The sequence below is a fragment of the Chenopodium album genome, chromosome 5 (assembly GCF_948465745.1).
Source record: "Chenopodium album chromosome 5, dcCheAlbu1.1, whole genome shotgun sequence".
Classification (NCBI taxonomy): domain Eukaryota; kingdom Viridiplantae; phylum Streptophyta; class Magnoliopsida; order Caryophyllales; family Amaranthaceae; genus Chenopodium; species Chenopodium album.
The window spans coordinates 18,598,819-18,613,946 of record NC_137838.1 but is presented as its reverse complement, the minus strand read 5'-3'; the positions used below and the strand labels follow the sequence as shown (position 1 = coordinate 18,613,946).

General features: G+C 46.5%; 2 protein-coding genes across 2 annotated transcripts; both read right to left on the bottom strand.

Moving 5' to 3' along the window:
• Window positions 1-8,592: 8,592 nt before the first annotated feature.
• On the bottom strand, window positions 8,593-9,531 carry LOC145632701 (uncharacterized). The gene is made up of 3 exons (XM_081685045.1): window positions 9,412-9,531; window positions 8,833-9,212; window positions 8,593-8,695 (listed from the first exon to the last, which is right to left on the bottom strand). The coding sequence occupies exons 1-3, from the start codon at window positions 9,529-9,531 to the stop codon at window positions 8,593-8,595; spliced, it is 603 nt and encodes a 200-aa protein (XP_081541171.1).
• Window positions 9,532-10,679: 1,148 nt separating this feature from the next.
• Window positions 10,680-12,398, bottom strand: LOC145632700 (uncharacterized). The gene is made up of 2 exons (XM_081685044.1): window positions 11,560-12,398; window positions 10,680-11,385 (listed from the first exon to the last, which is right to left on the bottom strand). The coding sequence occupies exons 1-2, from the start codon at window positions 12,396-12,398 to the stop codon at window positions 10,680-10,682; spliced, it is 1,545 nt and encodes a 514-aa protein (XP_081541170.1).
• Between the last annotated feature and the right edge of the window lie 2,730 nt (window positions 12,399-15,128).

The window sequence follows — 15,128 nt, the reverse complement described above, 5'->3', positions numbered from 1 at the left end:
TATGAAATCAAAGGTAATAAACACTAGGGCTAGGATCCACATGTATTTGTAATATAGAAGGATAATTGGGGAGGTCAAATCAACTAAGTCAATCGATGTGAGGGAAAATCAAACATGCATCCAAAAGAGCATATCAAGCTATTCTCCTAGAGGTCTAACTAGCGTCAACTACGATAAACTCTAGCTAGGAAACATCACAAGACACCTCAATCGTGAAAATGCAAGTCACAAATCAATGGTCCGTATCAATGTGAGCTTACAATGCAATCTAGTGTAACAATCAAAGGTGGCCAAACTTCAATCAATCACACACATGCACATGAATCATCAACCAAGTTTAATCACATCATCAACTCCATTAATTATCCCCAATTACTCTAATCCATTACTCATACATGCTTCACCATTGCCCTAGCAAGCAAACTACTCACTACTCATAGTAATTGAGATCAAAACACAACTAATCAACAAATTCATCATCAACATATTAGAAATCTAAAGATCAATACAAAAATCAATGAAACTTCAATCAAACTTCAAGCAAACATCAAACAATCAACAATCATATGAAAAACAAATGAAATCAACCAAAATCAAACTTATATTGAAATCAAAGATGAGTAATCCTTACAAAACTTGATCAAAGATCAATTGCAATGAAGAAATCTTGAATCATCAACAATACACCATGAATTTCTCTCTCTTCAAACTTGAGTTTCTCTCTCTAAAAAGTATGAACAAGCTATAATTCTCTCTCTAAAAATCTAATCAAAAACTATGCAAATGAATTCTCATGTAAAAACTTATCCAAAAATAGAAGGAAATAACTATATATACAAGGGAGAAGTCGGTTATGACGTCCAAAAATAGACCCACGCCGGTGCGGTCGCATGTAGGAGAGAGAGGGGGCGCACGAGCATAATACCCACAGGGGTGCGGCCGCACACGCCAGATGTGCGTCCGCGCACGCCACCTGTGCGCCCGCACCTACATGGGTATTACCCCCTTTCTTCATCCTTGCTCATCCGGTGCACACGACCTTTGGTGATGGTGATGAACAACGAAGTATGCAGCAAGTTATGGCCATTTTGGTGGGCACAAGGCATAGATGGTGTCCACACCACTTGTGTGCACCGCTCTTGAAACTTGCTCTTCGAGTTCCTCTTGACTTGAAGCTCAATACACTAGCACAAGGCATCAAAAGCAATGACAACCGTTGAAGGGATGCTCGGAAATCTTTGGATGATCGATGATAACCTACAAACAAAAGAAAAGAAACAAATAATAGAGAAAAATAACGCATAAACAAGAAAATGCACAAAGTAAAGAAACTAACTACGAAAAGCACAAAGTGAAGAAATTAAAAGCAAAACTAAGGAAAACTAAAGAAAAGAGCTATAAAATGAAATGAAATTCATCCAAAAAGAGATCAAATGAGTGCCATAAATGTCACTCATCCTTACCAGACTCGGTGCTGGAGATCCGACGGTTTTTCTTGGTTACATGCAGTGGCTGTATAGGTTTTCTCACCGTCGGGTATCTCCAAGTCCAGGAGTTACAAGCAACCTTCTAGAGTGGACTAACAATGATTATGTACGTTTTTGTGCTTATTGTAGTACTAAGATTGACTTCTAATAATTGTTTTTTATTTAATATATTGTTGTCTGATTTGCAGTGGACGAGTCGGTCCATGGAGATTCACCAAAGAACATTGGCTGAGTATCCTCGCATGTCGCATGAGACCAAGACACTGACTGAGCAGCTTCTATTTGATTGGAAGTCAAAAATGGGGATGTAGATTGTTGTTTAGTCATTTGAACTACTTTATTACTTGTTTGAACTGCTTTATATTTCTTTGTTTAGATCTCATGTAATGTAAGAACTGGACACTTTAATATATTTTTTTTTTGTTTTGTTGCATGTAATATAAGACCTTAACTAACGTAGTAAAAGTACATTAAAATTTAGATTTCAAGTTAAACATATCTACAAATGTTCCTTCTACTTGCATATTGTTGGTCCCATCCATCGACACTAGCCTCATGGTGCTCATTCCACCAACCGGCGATCGGCGGGAGAGGTGAATCAGGTGTTAGGTCAAGACGGATGAAATGTGATCCATCAACTGTAGCAATCACGAACTCTCGACTCGGTGTCCGGACCCCGTTTCAAGCCCTTAGTGGTAACATTGTGATGCATGGGTAGTAGGATGTTGGCACTAGTCCTACACCTAGACAAATCACCCTTGCGTTGAACCAAGTAGCAATAGGAAATAAATCTTGAATGGTTACTGTTCCAGGTGTGGATCCAAGGGTTCTGCTGGGTGAGCTGGGTCCCGTCAACTACCTACACAAGGCAGCACACGTAAACTGCCCTCGGGGGTGGCTCGAGGAACCCCCCTCCAAAGCTTAAGTTAGAGAGTGTTTAGAGAGAGAAAGTGTACTTAGAAAGATGTAGAGAGTGCAATAACTTTAGTGTCTAACCTCTTTTCCGTTGTACTTTACCCTCTATTTATAGGCGTACTATTTCCTTCGTGGAGAGTTTAGCCTGGTCAGCCCTGCGGGCTGACTCTGCCGGGCTGATTATCCCTTCTTTAGTTGCTTACTCGGTAGTGAGTGCGCACCCTGGGGGCTGGGCGATAGTTCAGCGGGAGCTACCCTATACAACTAGCCCCTCAAAAGGTGGTATGAGGTCACTCATGTCGACTCTTTGCCTGTAAGAAAGTTCTTCTCAACTGAGCGCAGCTGGAAGGAATAGCTCAGCAGGAGCTATCCCCTACAACTAGCCCCTCAAGTGATGGCGTGAGGTTCTTTTCATGCCAGCTGTTCTGAGCGTGTGGCCTTATCAGCCCTAACTCAACGGGTCGTCTGATTGAAATAACCTGCACACTCCTAGCCCCTCAAGTCTCTAGGGTGTTGGGGCGCCCTGGAGGCTTGGGAGGTCAGGTAATGCTGTTGATGAGTCTGCTGCCCTATCGCTTGTATGGTGACATTTGTTCCAGACTTGAGAAGTGACGAGCTCGCAGAGAGAAATTTCGATCACTCCCGCTGAAGTCTGAGAAATGACGAGCTTGCAGAGAGGATTTTTGATCACTCCCACTGAAGTCTGAGAAATGACGAGCTTGCAGAGAGGATTTTCGATCACTCCCGCTGAAGTGCTCTCTTCTCAGAGATTTTTTTATTTTTTATTTTTTTTTTTTTTTTTTTTGCGGTAATCACATTTGCATGAGTGGGACACGTGTTGGCAATCCGGGCTGTCAGTTTGATTTTACTGAAGTGACATGGCGGTTTGGCTTTGCCTTGTGTCTAACTGCCCATTTACTCCATATTAATTTCATTGTCCCCCTCTTTAACTTGTTTCTTTTTACGCCTCTAATTTTTTCATCTTCCCTCTTCATTATTTTGGCATTTCAAAATTTTCGCTCTTTGCCCTTCCTATGTCAAGCGTCCTTGATCCTCCATTGTTGTGGTAAGTTCTTGCTTCTTCGTCCTTGTTTTTGCTTCAATTTTCGCTTTACTTGCTTTTTCTTCCTTAATTCTTTCTCTTTTGCTAACTTTCTCCTTCTTTGTTCTTCTTAATTGCAGATTTGAACTTCCGTCTTATTTGGGCTTTTGTCTCCGCCATTGTTGTTGTACCCTGCTGCTTCTGCATCTTTTTCCTTGAAGGTACTTACTTTGTACTTTTTGTTGTTTGTATTTACCCAATTTTGCTTCTTTTTACTTTTTCTTCGCAAGATTGTGCCTTTTGACTCTTCCCAATTGTCGCTATTCCTATTTTTTCTCCTTTGTTGTTGTATTTACATTCTTGGTTTTTTCTACTTATTCCTTCATTTCCTCTAAACTAATTCTTTGATTTTCTCCTCCCCCATTGCTTTTTCCTTCCTTTGCGGGCCTGCATTACTTTGTAGATTTCATAATGTCTGACGCCTCTGATAGTCAGAATATGAGTGAGCCTCAAACGGCCTCAGGATCGGATTCCTCCTCTTCTCGATCTTCCCTTTTAGGTGAGCGCCCTGCGCACACTTCTTCTATTTCTCCTATTCCTTTACAAACTGTTATGCCTCCTGACCTTCCCCCGCTGCGAGCGGGATGGGTACTGCTGCGACTCCTGATGTTGCGTCTTGGTCAGGCAGTAGTCGTCCCGCTGAGGGTAGTGCATTTCACCATTTCCAGCGTAGACCCCGTCCTGATTTCTTTGATCCTTACTGTGAGCGGGTGCTTACGCTGGATGGGATTCCCTTATTCCATCTTACTCGTCTGAGGATGCGCGCAATGCGCCATCAAGTGTTGGCTGATGCTGTTAAGGCCAATCCCCCTGATGTGTCTCTTGTTAGCCCCATTCCCCATGTTCAGCCTTTAAACAGTTTTGCTTTGCTTAATGACATGGCTGACATACATCGGTTTGATCATTATGTAGTGCGTGGTGGGAATACTAGGACTCCAACACCTTCTCCATCCCCAGCAGTTCAATCAAGTAGAATGGCTGAATCTCCTGGTGACCGCTCATACTTCGACTGTTAGCCTACTTATGTTGTTGAGCCCGTAGAGGAGGGTAAGACTGAGTTCTTCCTTGACAACAAGTGATATGGGCCTAAGAAATGTGTGCTAGATTCCAGTTGGCGTAAAGACGCTGAGAGACTGGACCTAGCTGCTGTTGGGCAAAAGTTTTACGGTTTTGGGGAGGGCTACGAGCTGGTTCTGCCTGCTAATGGTGCTAAGCTATCAGCCCCTCCTGCAGGTCATATTGCTGTGTTCGCCTCGCAGCTAGACTTGGGCCTGAGGTTCCCCTTGGACCCTACCTTAGAGAAGTTGCTGCGTGCTTTTAACATCTGTATATCTCTGGTTCATCCTGCCTCCCTTCACACTCTGATTTGTTTGTTGTGGTTCCTGAGGTTTCGAAAGTACCCTGAGTCTCTGCATTTTTTCAAGTCTCTCATGAACCTGAAAAGATCAGCCTCTGGGACTGAGTCAGGGTGGTACTATGTTGCTCCCAAAGAGAGTAGAGTCTTGTCCTACCCAAAACTTGGGCGTTTCAGGGACTGGACTGGTAAGTTTTTCTAGGTGAAGGTGCCTTCCAACTTTGCTGCTCCACGCAACTTCAGAGAGATTCGCACCAACATGGCTGGGGTCACAGTTTCTCCTTCTGAACCTGCTCGTGAGACAGAGGCTTTTGAGGCTTTGCAGGGAGCGGGGTCAGGTGACTTAAAGTTTCCCAAGGTCTGGCTGCCCAACTCTATTTACATCGTGGGTAATGAGCAGCTTTCTGCCATGCGTTTGTGCTGTACACATGAGTCTGGTGAGCTTTTTTCTGCCCTTTGCCTTTTTTCTGTTTTCTTCCCTTCTTTTTTTTTTGTGTCTTATTTGACTTTTTGTCATTTTGTGTTTTCTGGCTATGACAAGTTGGACAAAAACATGCTCGGGCTGGCTGATAATTGGAAGGACCCCTTGACTGCCACTCCTGAGAACCCTCCTCAGCTCTTTGATACGCTGGAGGTGTATGCGAGTTCCCTGAAGGTTGAGGGGCGTTTGGCTCCCGCTGAGCTGGGGGCTGTTGTTGGCACCGTGGCCACTGGTGAGCGTGCTGGGTCTAGCAACGCTGATCCTGAACCTTCGTCTTCTACTGTTGGGAGTAGGCGTGACACTCGCTCTGCTCCTCGAAAGGTGGCTTCAGATTCTGAGGCGTTAGTGACGCATACTGCTTCCCCTGAGAAGCAGTCTGTCGCGGCTTTCGGCCGGGTGGAACCTCAGACTTCTGCTGCCAAAAGGCAACGTGAACAAGCTTCTGAAGAACCAAAGGCTACTGCCGATGATTTTGCTGACAGTGTTCTCCAATTTCCCTCTGAGGGGATTGAGACCACTGCTGCGGGTGAAAAACCCATGTCCTCTGCTGAGCATGTTCTGCTCTATCCTACTTCTACTGTTGATACCGCTGCTGCGAAGGACGCTGCAGTCCCTTCTGTTGCAGCTACTGATTTTCAACTCCCTGATGAATTTGTCATGGAGCTCCCAAGAGTTCCGCTGCGTCCCTACAGGCTGAGGGGGCGGCTCCGAAGCACCACTCAGGGTGGGCTCTCTCGAGCTGCGGACTCTCTCCAGCAGGATCGTCCAGTGATTGACCTGGAGGACGATCCCAAGTCTTCCGCCCCTGCTGGGGATGGGCCAGAGACAAAAAAGGCTCGCACTTCTCCTGGCCCAGACCCGTTTGCTTCCACGTTTGCCAACACTGGGCACCCAGGTGGGAACGTTGGTGGGGGAGATACTTAGAACTCCAGTGAGCTTAACCGCTGCGTTCACCAGTTCTTGGGTGATGCCTTTGAGAATCCTCTTTCTGCGTCCTCTCTCTCTGCTGGAGGGACTTTTCGCCCTACTGGGGCCATTGAGTTTGCTGAGGTCCCTATTGACATTCATCTGCTCCCTATACTCTGCCCTTCTAGAGTTGAGAACGCTCCCTTTCGGCCTTTGATGAATGTGAGGGCTGATAAGTCTTTATTTGTAGACAACCCTCATAAGGGTGGTACTCTGGGATACCGCCTGACTCAAGGGGTTCGTCTCCCTGTAGATTCTACGCGCAGCTCAGTCAGCCTTCCAGTAGCTACTGCTTGCCATGATTTGCAGAAGGTTAGTCTCTTCTTTTATCTTTTCTATTTCCTGTTTCAGCTTTTCTTTGCTTGTGTTGCAGCTGTTGTCTTGCTTTTGTTAACTCCCACTTTGGCTAACTCTTCTTTTCTGCTTTTACTGCAGCTTGTTATGTCTGTGGGGGATTTGTCCAATGCTTTGTTGTCAGTGGAGAAGGAATTCCAGAACCAAGGCATAACCCTTTTCCAGAAGACTCTGGAGGCTCAGCAGGCTCAAGCTGAGAGGGATGCTATGGCCAATGAGGTGACTCCGCTGAGAGAGAAGGCGGATGCCTTGCAGCTCCAATTGGGAGAATTTCAGCTCACTCAGACCAAGCTGAAGGACTGCGAGGAGCAGTTGGGGACTTCTCAGGCCAGGGTGAAGGCGTTAGAGGCAGAGGTGGCGGACTTACAGGCTACGCATGCTATTGCGCTTGAGGCTGCTAGGAGAGAGGCCGGTTTGTTCTGGGCTAAAGTTGAAGCTGCAGGTGAGGCTGGTTTGTTCGACCTCCCTACTTACCACCCTCGCGCTGCGAGCTGCAAGATTCCCAATCAGGCTGTGCTGAACTTGGAGGTGCCTCTCTGTTCTGACGTTGCTGCAGCTATTGGAGTGGAGTCCTTAACTGGTGATCAATAAAGGTTATGGCAGCTGTAACCCTCCTACTCCAGTGGTTCCTCTGATTTTCCCTCACCCAGATCTGTTGTAACTAGGTAGTTTTTATTACTATCTTTGGGGTGTATAGCTGCCAAAGAATATATTTCTATGTGTATTTCCAGAATACTTTATCTTTTGCTGCTGTGTCTGCCCAGCTTAACTTGAATTTGTGATCTCCTAACTTTATTTGCTGAGTGTTTCCTTGTCCTGGTGGATGAGGGCTCAGCTTTATTTGCTTTGTATCTGACTAGCTGAATGTTTACTCTGCCTTGGTGGGCAGGGGTTCGGCTTTATAATGTATGCTCTTTATGATCTTCTCCTGCTGCTTTGCTTTGTTATTTATTTCATTGTTTGCACGTTTTCCTGCAATCTAACATTTCTTAGCAGTATCAGATCTTTTAGCATTACAACATTTTGCTATACTTGGTGGGGCCTTGTAGGTTAGGCCTCCCTGTCTTCTTGATTTGGCTGCTTAGCGTTTTCCTGCTCCTTTTGCGCTCTGTTGCGCTTCAGCAGGGATTTTGTTATACTTTGTCTTTCCTGTTTTACCTGCTTCAAGTGTTTGTGCGTTGTGTACTTCACTTGGCTTTGGCCAAAGTTTTCGTCTGCGTGCTGGTTGACATATTTAATTTAGCGCTGTTTGAATTATCCTTGCTGAGACTTGTTTGTGTCTATCAGCTTTTTGCCTATTTCGCCTGTGTCGTCAGCTTGCTTTGTTGCGACTTATTTATGTCATTCAGCTTGCTTATGCTGCGACTTGCTTATGTCATTCTGCTTGCTTATGCTGAGACTTATTTGTGTCATTCAACTTGTTTATGCTGAGACTTATTTATGTCATTCAGCTTGTTTATGCTGAGACTTATTTATGTCATTCAGCTTGTTTATGCTGAGACTTATTTATGTCATTCAGCTTGTTTATGCTGAGACTTATTTATGTCATTCAGCTTGTTTGTGCTGCCTGCTTACTTCTTTTGTAAGGGCTTACTGCATGGCTGTTCTCTCCTGCCCTTTCCCCCTCGAAGAGATGGGCTGAATGGGGCTAAGAGGACCTTAGTGCTGCCCATGTAGCTCATCTTCTTCTTTTCCTCTTGTCTCCCCTGCTCAAGATGAACGTGTCAGGCTCCCCCTCAAGCGTCCCCGAGGAGGTGCCCTGTTTTGCTTTTTGCAGGTGAGGTGAAGTTTTAAGGAGGGATGCCTTCGTGTTGTTATTTTGTGCCAGGGCGCTTCTTGCCTTTAAGACTACTATTATTTCTTGTTTGACTTCTACATGTTCGTATATGATGCTTGGGCATACAATATTAAACAAATTTATGCAACTTACTGCTCACGCAGAGGCTTGTATTTCATTGAATAAAAATGGCTCAAATGCCTTAGTTAACATAACATAGACTGAGTAAAAATGTATCAAGCTTGAAGCAGCTTTCAGACTATTTAAATAAAATATTTCTTTAACACGTCAGCATTGAAACTGTTTCTTAAGACCTGACCTTCTTGATCTGCAAAGAGGAACGCCCCAGGTCCAACCTGCTCGTGGATGATGAAAGGGCCTTCCCAGTTTGCTGACAGCTTTCCATGCTGATTTCCTCTTCCAACTGCTGCTGTCCTCCTGAGGACTAGGTCTCCTCGTAGGAGCTCCCTATGCTTGACCCTTTTGTTGAAAGCTTTTGAGATCCTGCTTTTCTGGGCAGCCAGCTTAAGGGCTGCTTTTAGCCTTACTTTCGGCAGGAAGTCTAGCTCTTCCAGCATGCGCTTTTCATTCCCTTGCTGCTCATAGTGTTGTTTCCTCAGGCTAGGGATTTGCACTTCCACAGGGACAACTGCATCGACCCCGTAGGCCAAGGTGAAAGGGCTTTTACCAGTTGCCTCCTTCTCAGTGGTCCTATTCGCCCACAAGACTTCTGGGACTAAGTCTTCCCACAGGCCTTTGTACTCTTCCAGTTTCTTCTGTAGGGCTGTCAGGATCAGCTTGTTTGCTGCTTCTGCTTGGCCGTTGCTCTGCGGGTGGCAGACTGAGGCGCTTGCATACTTGGTGCCCATATCTCCCAGATAATCCTTTATGGTGTCGCAGTCAAATTGACACCCATGATCGAAGACTATGCACTGTGGCACCCCGAATCTGGTGATGATATATAAATGTTCTGACCTGGGTTGCCTTTATGTACTTGGTGGGCTCAGCTTTTATCCACTTCGTAAAGTAATCTACTGCCACAATAAGATACTTCCTGCCCGCCGACCCAGTGGTGAAGGGTCCCAATATGTCCATTCCCCATTGAGCGAACGGGATCGGGCTGAGGATCGGAGTCAGATCATTTGCTGGCTGATTAATGATTGGTGAATACTTTTGACACTTGTCGCATTTTTTAACATATGCTAGTGTGTCTTGCGTGAGAGTTGGCCAATATGCCCCTCTTCTAAGGACCTCCACTCCCAATGCTTTCCCGCCAATATGGTTGGCACATATCCCGGAGTGGGCTTCTTCCATGATACACTTCTGCTCCCATTCTGGGATACACCGCAGCAGTGGCTTTGAGAAGCTTTTCTTGTTAAGTTCTCCATTCATCACTAAATACCAATTTGCATCTTTCTTAACCTTTTTAGCATGTACTTCATCATCGGGCATCGAGCCATGAAGTTTGTATGCTAAGATGTCTGAGAACCGGGCTCTATGACTCCCAATGCAGTTTACCTACTCCTTTTCGGCAATGCTACTTTCTTCTAACACTTCGACCATCACCGTTCTTGTGAGGCTTTGTAAGGTGGAGCTGGCCAACTTAGATAAGGCATCAGCCTGAGAGTTTCCTGCTCTGGGGACTAAGTCTATCTAGAAATGGACTAGCTAGGCTGCCAGTTCTTTCACTTTGGTCACATATTTAATCATAGTGGCTTCCCTTCTCTCATATGCCCCTTGCAGCTGGCTGGCAATGAGATGAGAATCAGTCTGCAGGTGTACTTTGCGAGCTCAGGCTGCGAGGCTCATACGCAAGCCTGCCAGCGTCGCCTCGTACTCTGCTTGATTGTTAGACGCCTTGAACTTGAATTTGATGGCATACTCAAATACGTTTCCTTCTGGAGACGTCATTATGACTCCTGCTCCACTCCCCATTTGGGCTGAGGATCCATCCACTTCCACCTTCCAGACTCCAATGTCATCTTCCTTCTCCTCATAAGAGGCTTCCACTATGAAGTCTGCTAAAGCTTGTGCCTTGATGGCTGCTCTAGGCTTGACCTCGAATTCATACTCAGAAAGCTCGATTGCCCATTTTAAGAGTCTACCCGATGCATCCATATTTTGTAATGCTTTCTCTAGTGGGTGGTTTGTGAGGACCTCTATTATATGCGCGTCAAAGTATGGTTTTAGCTTTCTTGTTGTTGTGACCACTGCGAAGGCTAGCTTTTCTACCAGGGGCTGCCTCAGTCAGCACGTGGCTCACGAAATATATCGGCCTTTGTTGCTTCTATCTTTCTACCAGGGGCTGCGATTGTCTGTATTGATGCTGAGATGTATAAATGCAGCTTTTCCCTCAGCTCCGGGCTGATCATTGTTTGGAGCTTAGTCAGATGCTCCATAATACCTTCAAAGGCTTCTTTTTCCTTAACCCCCCACTTGAATTCCCTGTTTCCTTTCAATAGCTGATAGAATGGCAAGGCTGTGTCTGCTGACTTACTGATGAATCTGGTCAGTGCGGCCATTCTGTCTGTCAACCGCATGACATCTTTAATGCTCTTAGGCTCGGGCAGACTGAGAACTGCTTCGACCTTTTCCGGGTTGTCATCTAATCCTCTCTCGCTGATCAGAAAACCCAAGAACTTTCCTGAGCTCACTCCAAAGACACATTTCTTCGGGTTGAGCTTGATTTTATACTTGTTCAAGGTAGCAAATGTTTCCTCCAAATCCATGATATGTCCAGCCTGCGTGACGCTCTTAACAATTGAATCGTCAACGTATACTTCCACATTTCTTCCTTTCTGGTGAAGGAACACTTTATCCATTGCCTTCTGAAAAGTTGTCCCCGCATTCTTCAGCCCAAAGGGCATAGCTATGTAATTATACACTCCCCCTTCAATGATGAATGCAGTTTTCTGCCTATCTAGCTCGTGCAGGCTGATCTGATGGTACCTTGAGAAGGCGTCCATAAAGCTTAGCAGGGCGTGCCCGTTAGTTGAGTCTACCAGTTGATCTATCCGTGGCAATGGGTAACAGTCCTTCGGGCAAGCCTTCTTAAGATCCGTGAAATCAACACACATTCTCCATTGGCCATTTGCCTTCTTCACCATGACCACGTTGGCTAACCATTCTGGATAGTCACAGGGTTCGATAAATCCTGCTTCTAAGAGTTTTTCCACCTCTTCTTGGATTGCTTGGTTTTTCTCCGTGGAGAAGCTTCGCTTTTTCTGCCTGACTGGCCTAATATCCTCCTTCACATTTAGCCTATGTACCATGACTGCTGGGTCAATTCCGGGCATTTCATCTGCGGAAAATGCAAAAATGTCTATATTCTTTCTCAGCAGCTCTATGAGGTGCACCCCTACTCTTGGATCAATGTCTTTCCCAATTTTCACCGTCCTCGAGGGATCACCTTCTATGAGCTCGACCGTAACATGCTCCTCGCTGGGTAGTGGTCTGGCCACTTCTTCTTTTGCAGGCTCGAAGTTTTCCATTGCCAACTTTTGTTTATCCTTTTCCCTATGATACTGCTCACGCTTCCTCTTCTTCGACTTCCTCTCAGGCTGCTCAGGGAGTCTTCTCTCGGAACCTGATTGCTGTCTGGTTTTGGCAGGCTGCTTCAAGGCAGTTATGTAACATTGTTGGGCTGTCTTCTTACTTCCTCCGAGCTTTGCTGATCGTCCCTCATTAGTTGTGTAAGCCATGGCCAGGTGGTAAGTGGATACCACCCCGCCTATCTTGTGGATGAGTGGTCTTCCCATGATTACATTGTAGAGTGAAGGGGAGTTTATCACGAGAAATTCTGCTCGGACATCACGCCTTCTTGACCTCTCTCCTACCCGGACTGAGAGCTGGATTACACCCTCTGGGGTAAGCCCCAAGCCGTTAAACCCGGTGACCTCGTAGTTTACTCTTTTTAGGTCCTTTCTGTCCAATTTCAGCTCGTTGAACGCACTGATGTACATGATGTTGGCTGAGCTGCCTCCGTCTATCAGTATTCTATCCACCTCCCAGTTTGCAATTCTCATTGTTACCACCAGCGGGTCATCATGAGGGTAAATTATGCCCTTCTAGTCATACTCATCAAACGTGGCTCGTGGCTGCGGGGGAAGAGGTGGCCATCTACGCTTATCATTGTCATTAATCTGATGTAGCATTGCCCTTAGGTCAGCCCGCGCTCTATTAACTGTCCCCCCATGTACTGGACCTCCGCTTATTACATACACCCTGCCCTCTAGTTTGTCATCTCTATCCCTGTCTCCAGCTGGGCCCCTATGACCTCCTCTGCGGTCAGCTCGGCCCGCTCTATCCTCCTCCTTCCTTCTGGGAGGATAATCACGCTGCTTAAATTGACTCAAGTATCCTCTCCTGACTAAGTCCTCTATGTTGTCCTTCAAGTGCGTGCACTCGTCAGTGGTGTGGCCGTAGTCCCTATGAAAGTCACACCACTTACTGGTATCACGACTCCTGTTTACCATTCTTGGGGGTCTCTGCCACTTATCATCAGCTTTGTTCACGCTGAATATGTGAGATCTGGAATGGTCAGTGGGGTATATTGATCAAACTTCCCAGGCCTTGGCCCTCTCCGTGGATCGGATCTTCTCAATCCTACGACCTTGTCCGCTTCTTTGCGGTTTTGCTCAGCCCTATTTGGCTGGTCCACCCTGGGCGCGTTCTCTGCCCGGGCGACCTCTGCCCGCCTAATTGGGTCACCTGCTGCTTTCTTACCCAGCATTGCCCTGTCAGTCTTATCTGCATTGATGAACTCGTGCGCTTTACCCAGCGCTTCAGCGAGCGTTTTGAGGCTTTTACGCCCCATATACACTCTGAAGGGTGACCCTGGCAGTAGGCCACTCTGCATTGCCAACAGTGCTACCTCCTGGCTCATGTTTGGAATGGTTGTTGCCTCCTTGTTGAATCTGGTGATGAACTCCCGTAGGGGCTCATCCTTTCCCTGAACCAGGGACATCAGCTCGGTTGTCATCTTGGTTCTGTCCACTAGGGTTATGAAATGCTCTATGAACATTCTCTTCAGCTGGTTGTACGAGTAAACATAACATTTGGGGATGGCACCGTACCATTCCGCTGCCAGCCCCTCCAGAGTTGGTGGGAAAGCCTTACACCAGACTGAGTCTGTCATGGTGTAGAGTACCATATGATTCTCGAAAGCTGATACGTGGCTCTGCGGCTGGTGACCTGCTACGAGGGACCTGCTTCTCCGGGCTGATTTGGGCGGGGGTTATTTCCTCCACGCTCCATTCTCGATTCAGGTTGCGAACCTCCAGCTCCAATACTTTTTTCCTCACTTGAATGAGCTCTTTCTGCTCGGGGATGAAAGTTGGGACTTCCGGCTTTTTCGCTGCGGGCTGCGCAGCTGCCGTTGCCGGTGATGGGCTTTCCCCCTTACCCATGTTGGTAAGGACCGCCGTCATTGCAGCCAGCTGCTCCTTGCTGCACTTAGAGAGGTTCTGCAGAATGGCTGGCATATTCACGGGTTGCGGTTTCTGGGTTACAGGTGCTGAAACAATAAGCTCACTGTTCGCGCCTATTAGCGGCATTCCGTACTTGAAAATAGAGCTGGATCCTACCGGATCTACTAGTTTCGCCGCTGCTTTAGCAGTAGCTGACGTTGATCTGATGGGGTTTGATTTTTGTGAGATGGTCGATTTGGGGTTTCCGGTGGATCTTTTTGGATCGCTGGTTACTGGGGGTGTTTTTTGTGGTGTTTGGCTGGTCTCATTAGTTTTGGACGTTGGTGTTTGTACAGTTTCTTCTCCGGCCATGGTGGTTAGTTAACTAGTCCCTAGCTCAGTTGGTGAACCTCAAGTTAGATGATCCTATCCCCTCCTTCCAGCGCCAATTATTCCAGGTGTGGATCCAAGGGTTCTGCTGGGTGAGCTGGGTCCCGTCAACTACCTACACAAGGCAGCACACGTAAACTGCCCTCGGGGGTGGCTTGAGGAACCCCCCTCCGAAGCTTAAGTTAGAGAGTGTTTAGAGAGAGAAAGTGTACTTAGAAAGATGAAGAGAGTGCAATAACTTTAGTGTCTAACCTCTTTTCCGTTGTACTTTACCCTCTATTTATAGGCGTACTATTTCCTTCGTGAAGAGTTTAGCCAGGTCAGCCCTGCGGGCTGACTCTGCCGGGCTGATTAGCCCTTCTTTAGTTGCTTACTCGGCAGTGAGTGCGCACCCTGGGGGCTGGGCGATAGTTCATCGGGAGCTACCCTATATAGTTACCATCCAATGTCGCTCCCCAACAGCCCCACCATCCCATCGAATACCCGATGTTCATCCATAGTCGTCCTTGCCCGTAAATCCGATCGTACAAGTCAGGATGACCGGCGATCTCGTTCGCTATTGTTTCCCGAGCATCAAACCACTGCGCCTGATCACCAAAAAAGAAGTCGGCCACAAAACGAAAGCCACATTTCCCATCACCAATGACATCCTTCCAAGAAGTAATGTACGGCAACATTGGGCCCGGAAGCTGGTTCAAGTACCTACACTGACTAATGTCACTTGGATCTGCCGCGCATAATAAAAAGTCAATTATTAGTAAATCTACAAGATGAAATTCATATAATTGCTAAAATCAATCGAAGTTACTATTACCTGCTTCTTGGTCACCACCACGTTGACTGTATTGACGGTCCACATGCTCAAAATAACTTCGATCACGCCTGGTGTCATTG

Coding starts and splice junctions, on each gene's coding strand:
- LOC145632701 (XM_081685045.1), bottom strand. CDS start 9,531: ATGGACATATTGGGACCCTTCACCACTGGGTCGGCGGGCAGGAAGTAT. Junction 9,213..9,411: donor AGTACATAAAGGCAACCCAG/GTCAGAACATTT, acceptor ACAGCCCTACAG/AAGAAACTGGAAGAGTACAA. Junction 8,696..8,832: donor GGAAATCAGCATGGAAAGCT/GTCAGCAAACTG, acceptor TTATTTAAATAG/TCTGAAAGCTGCTTCAAGCT.
- LOC145632700 (XM_081685044.1), bottom strand. CDS start 12,398: ATGTACATCAGTGCGTTCAACGAGCTGAAATTGGACAGAAAGGACCTA. Junction 11,386..11,559: donor CCCTGTGACTATCCAGAATG/GTTAGCCAACGT, acceptor CGCCTTCTCAAG/GTACCATCAGATCAGCCTGC.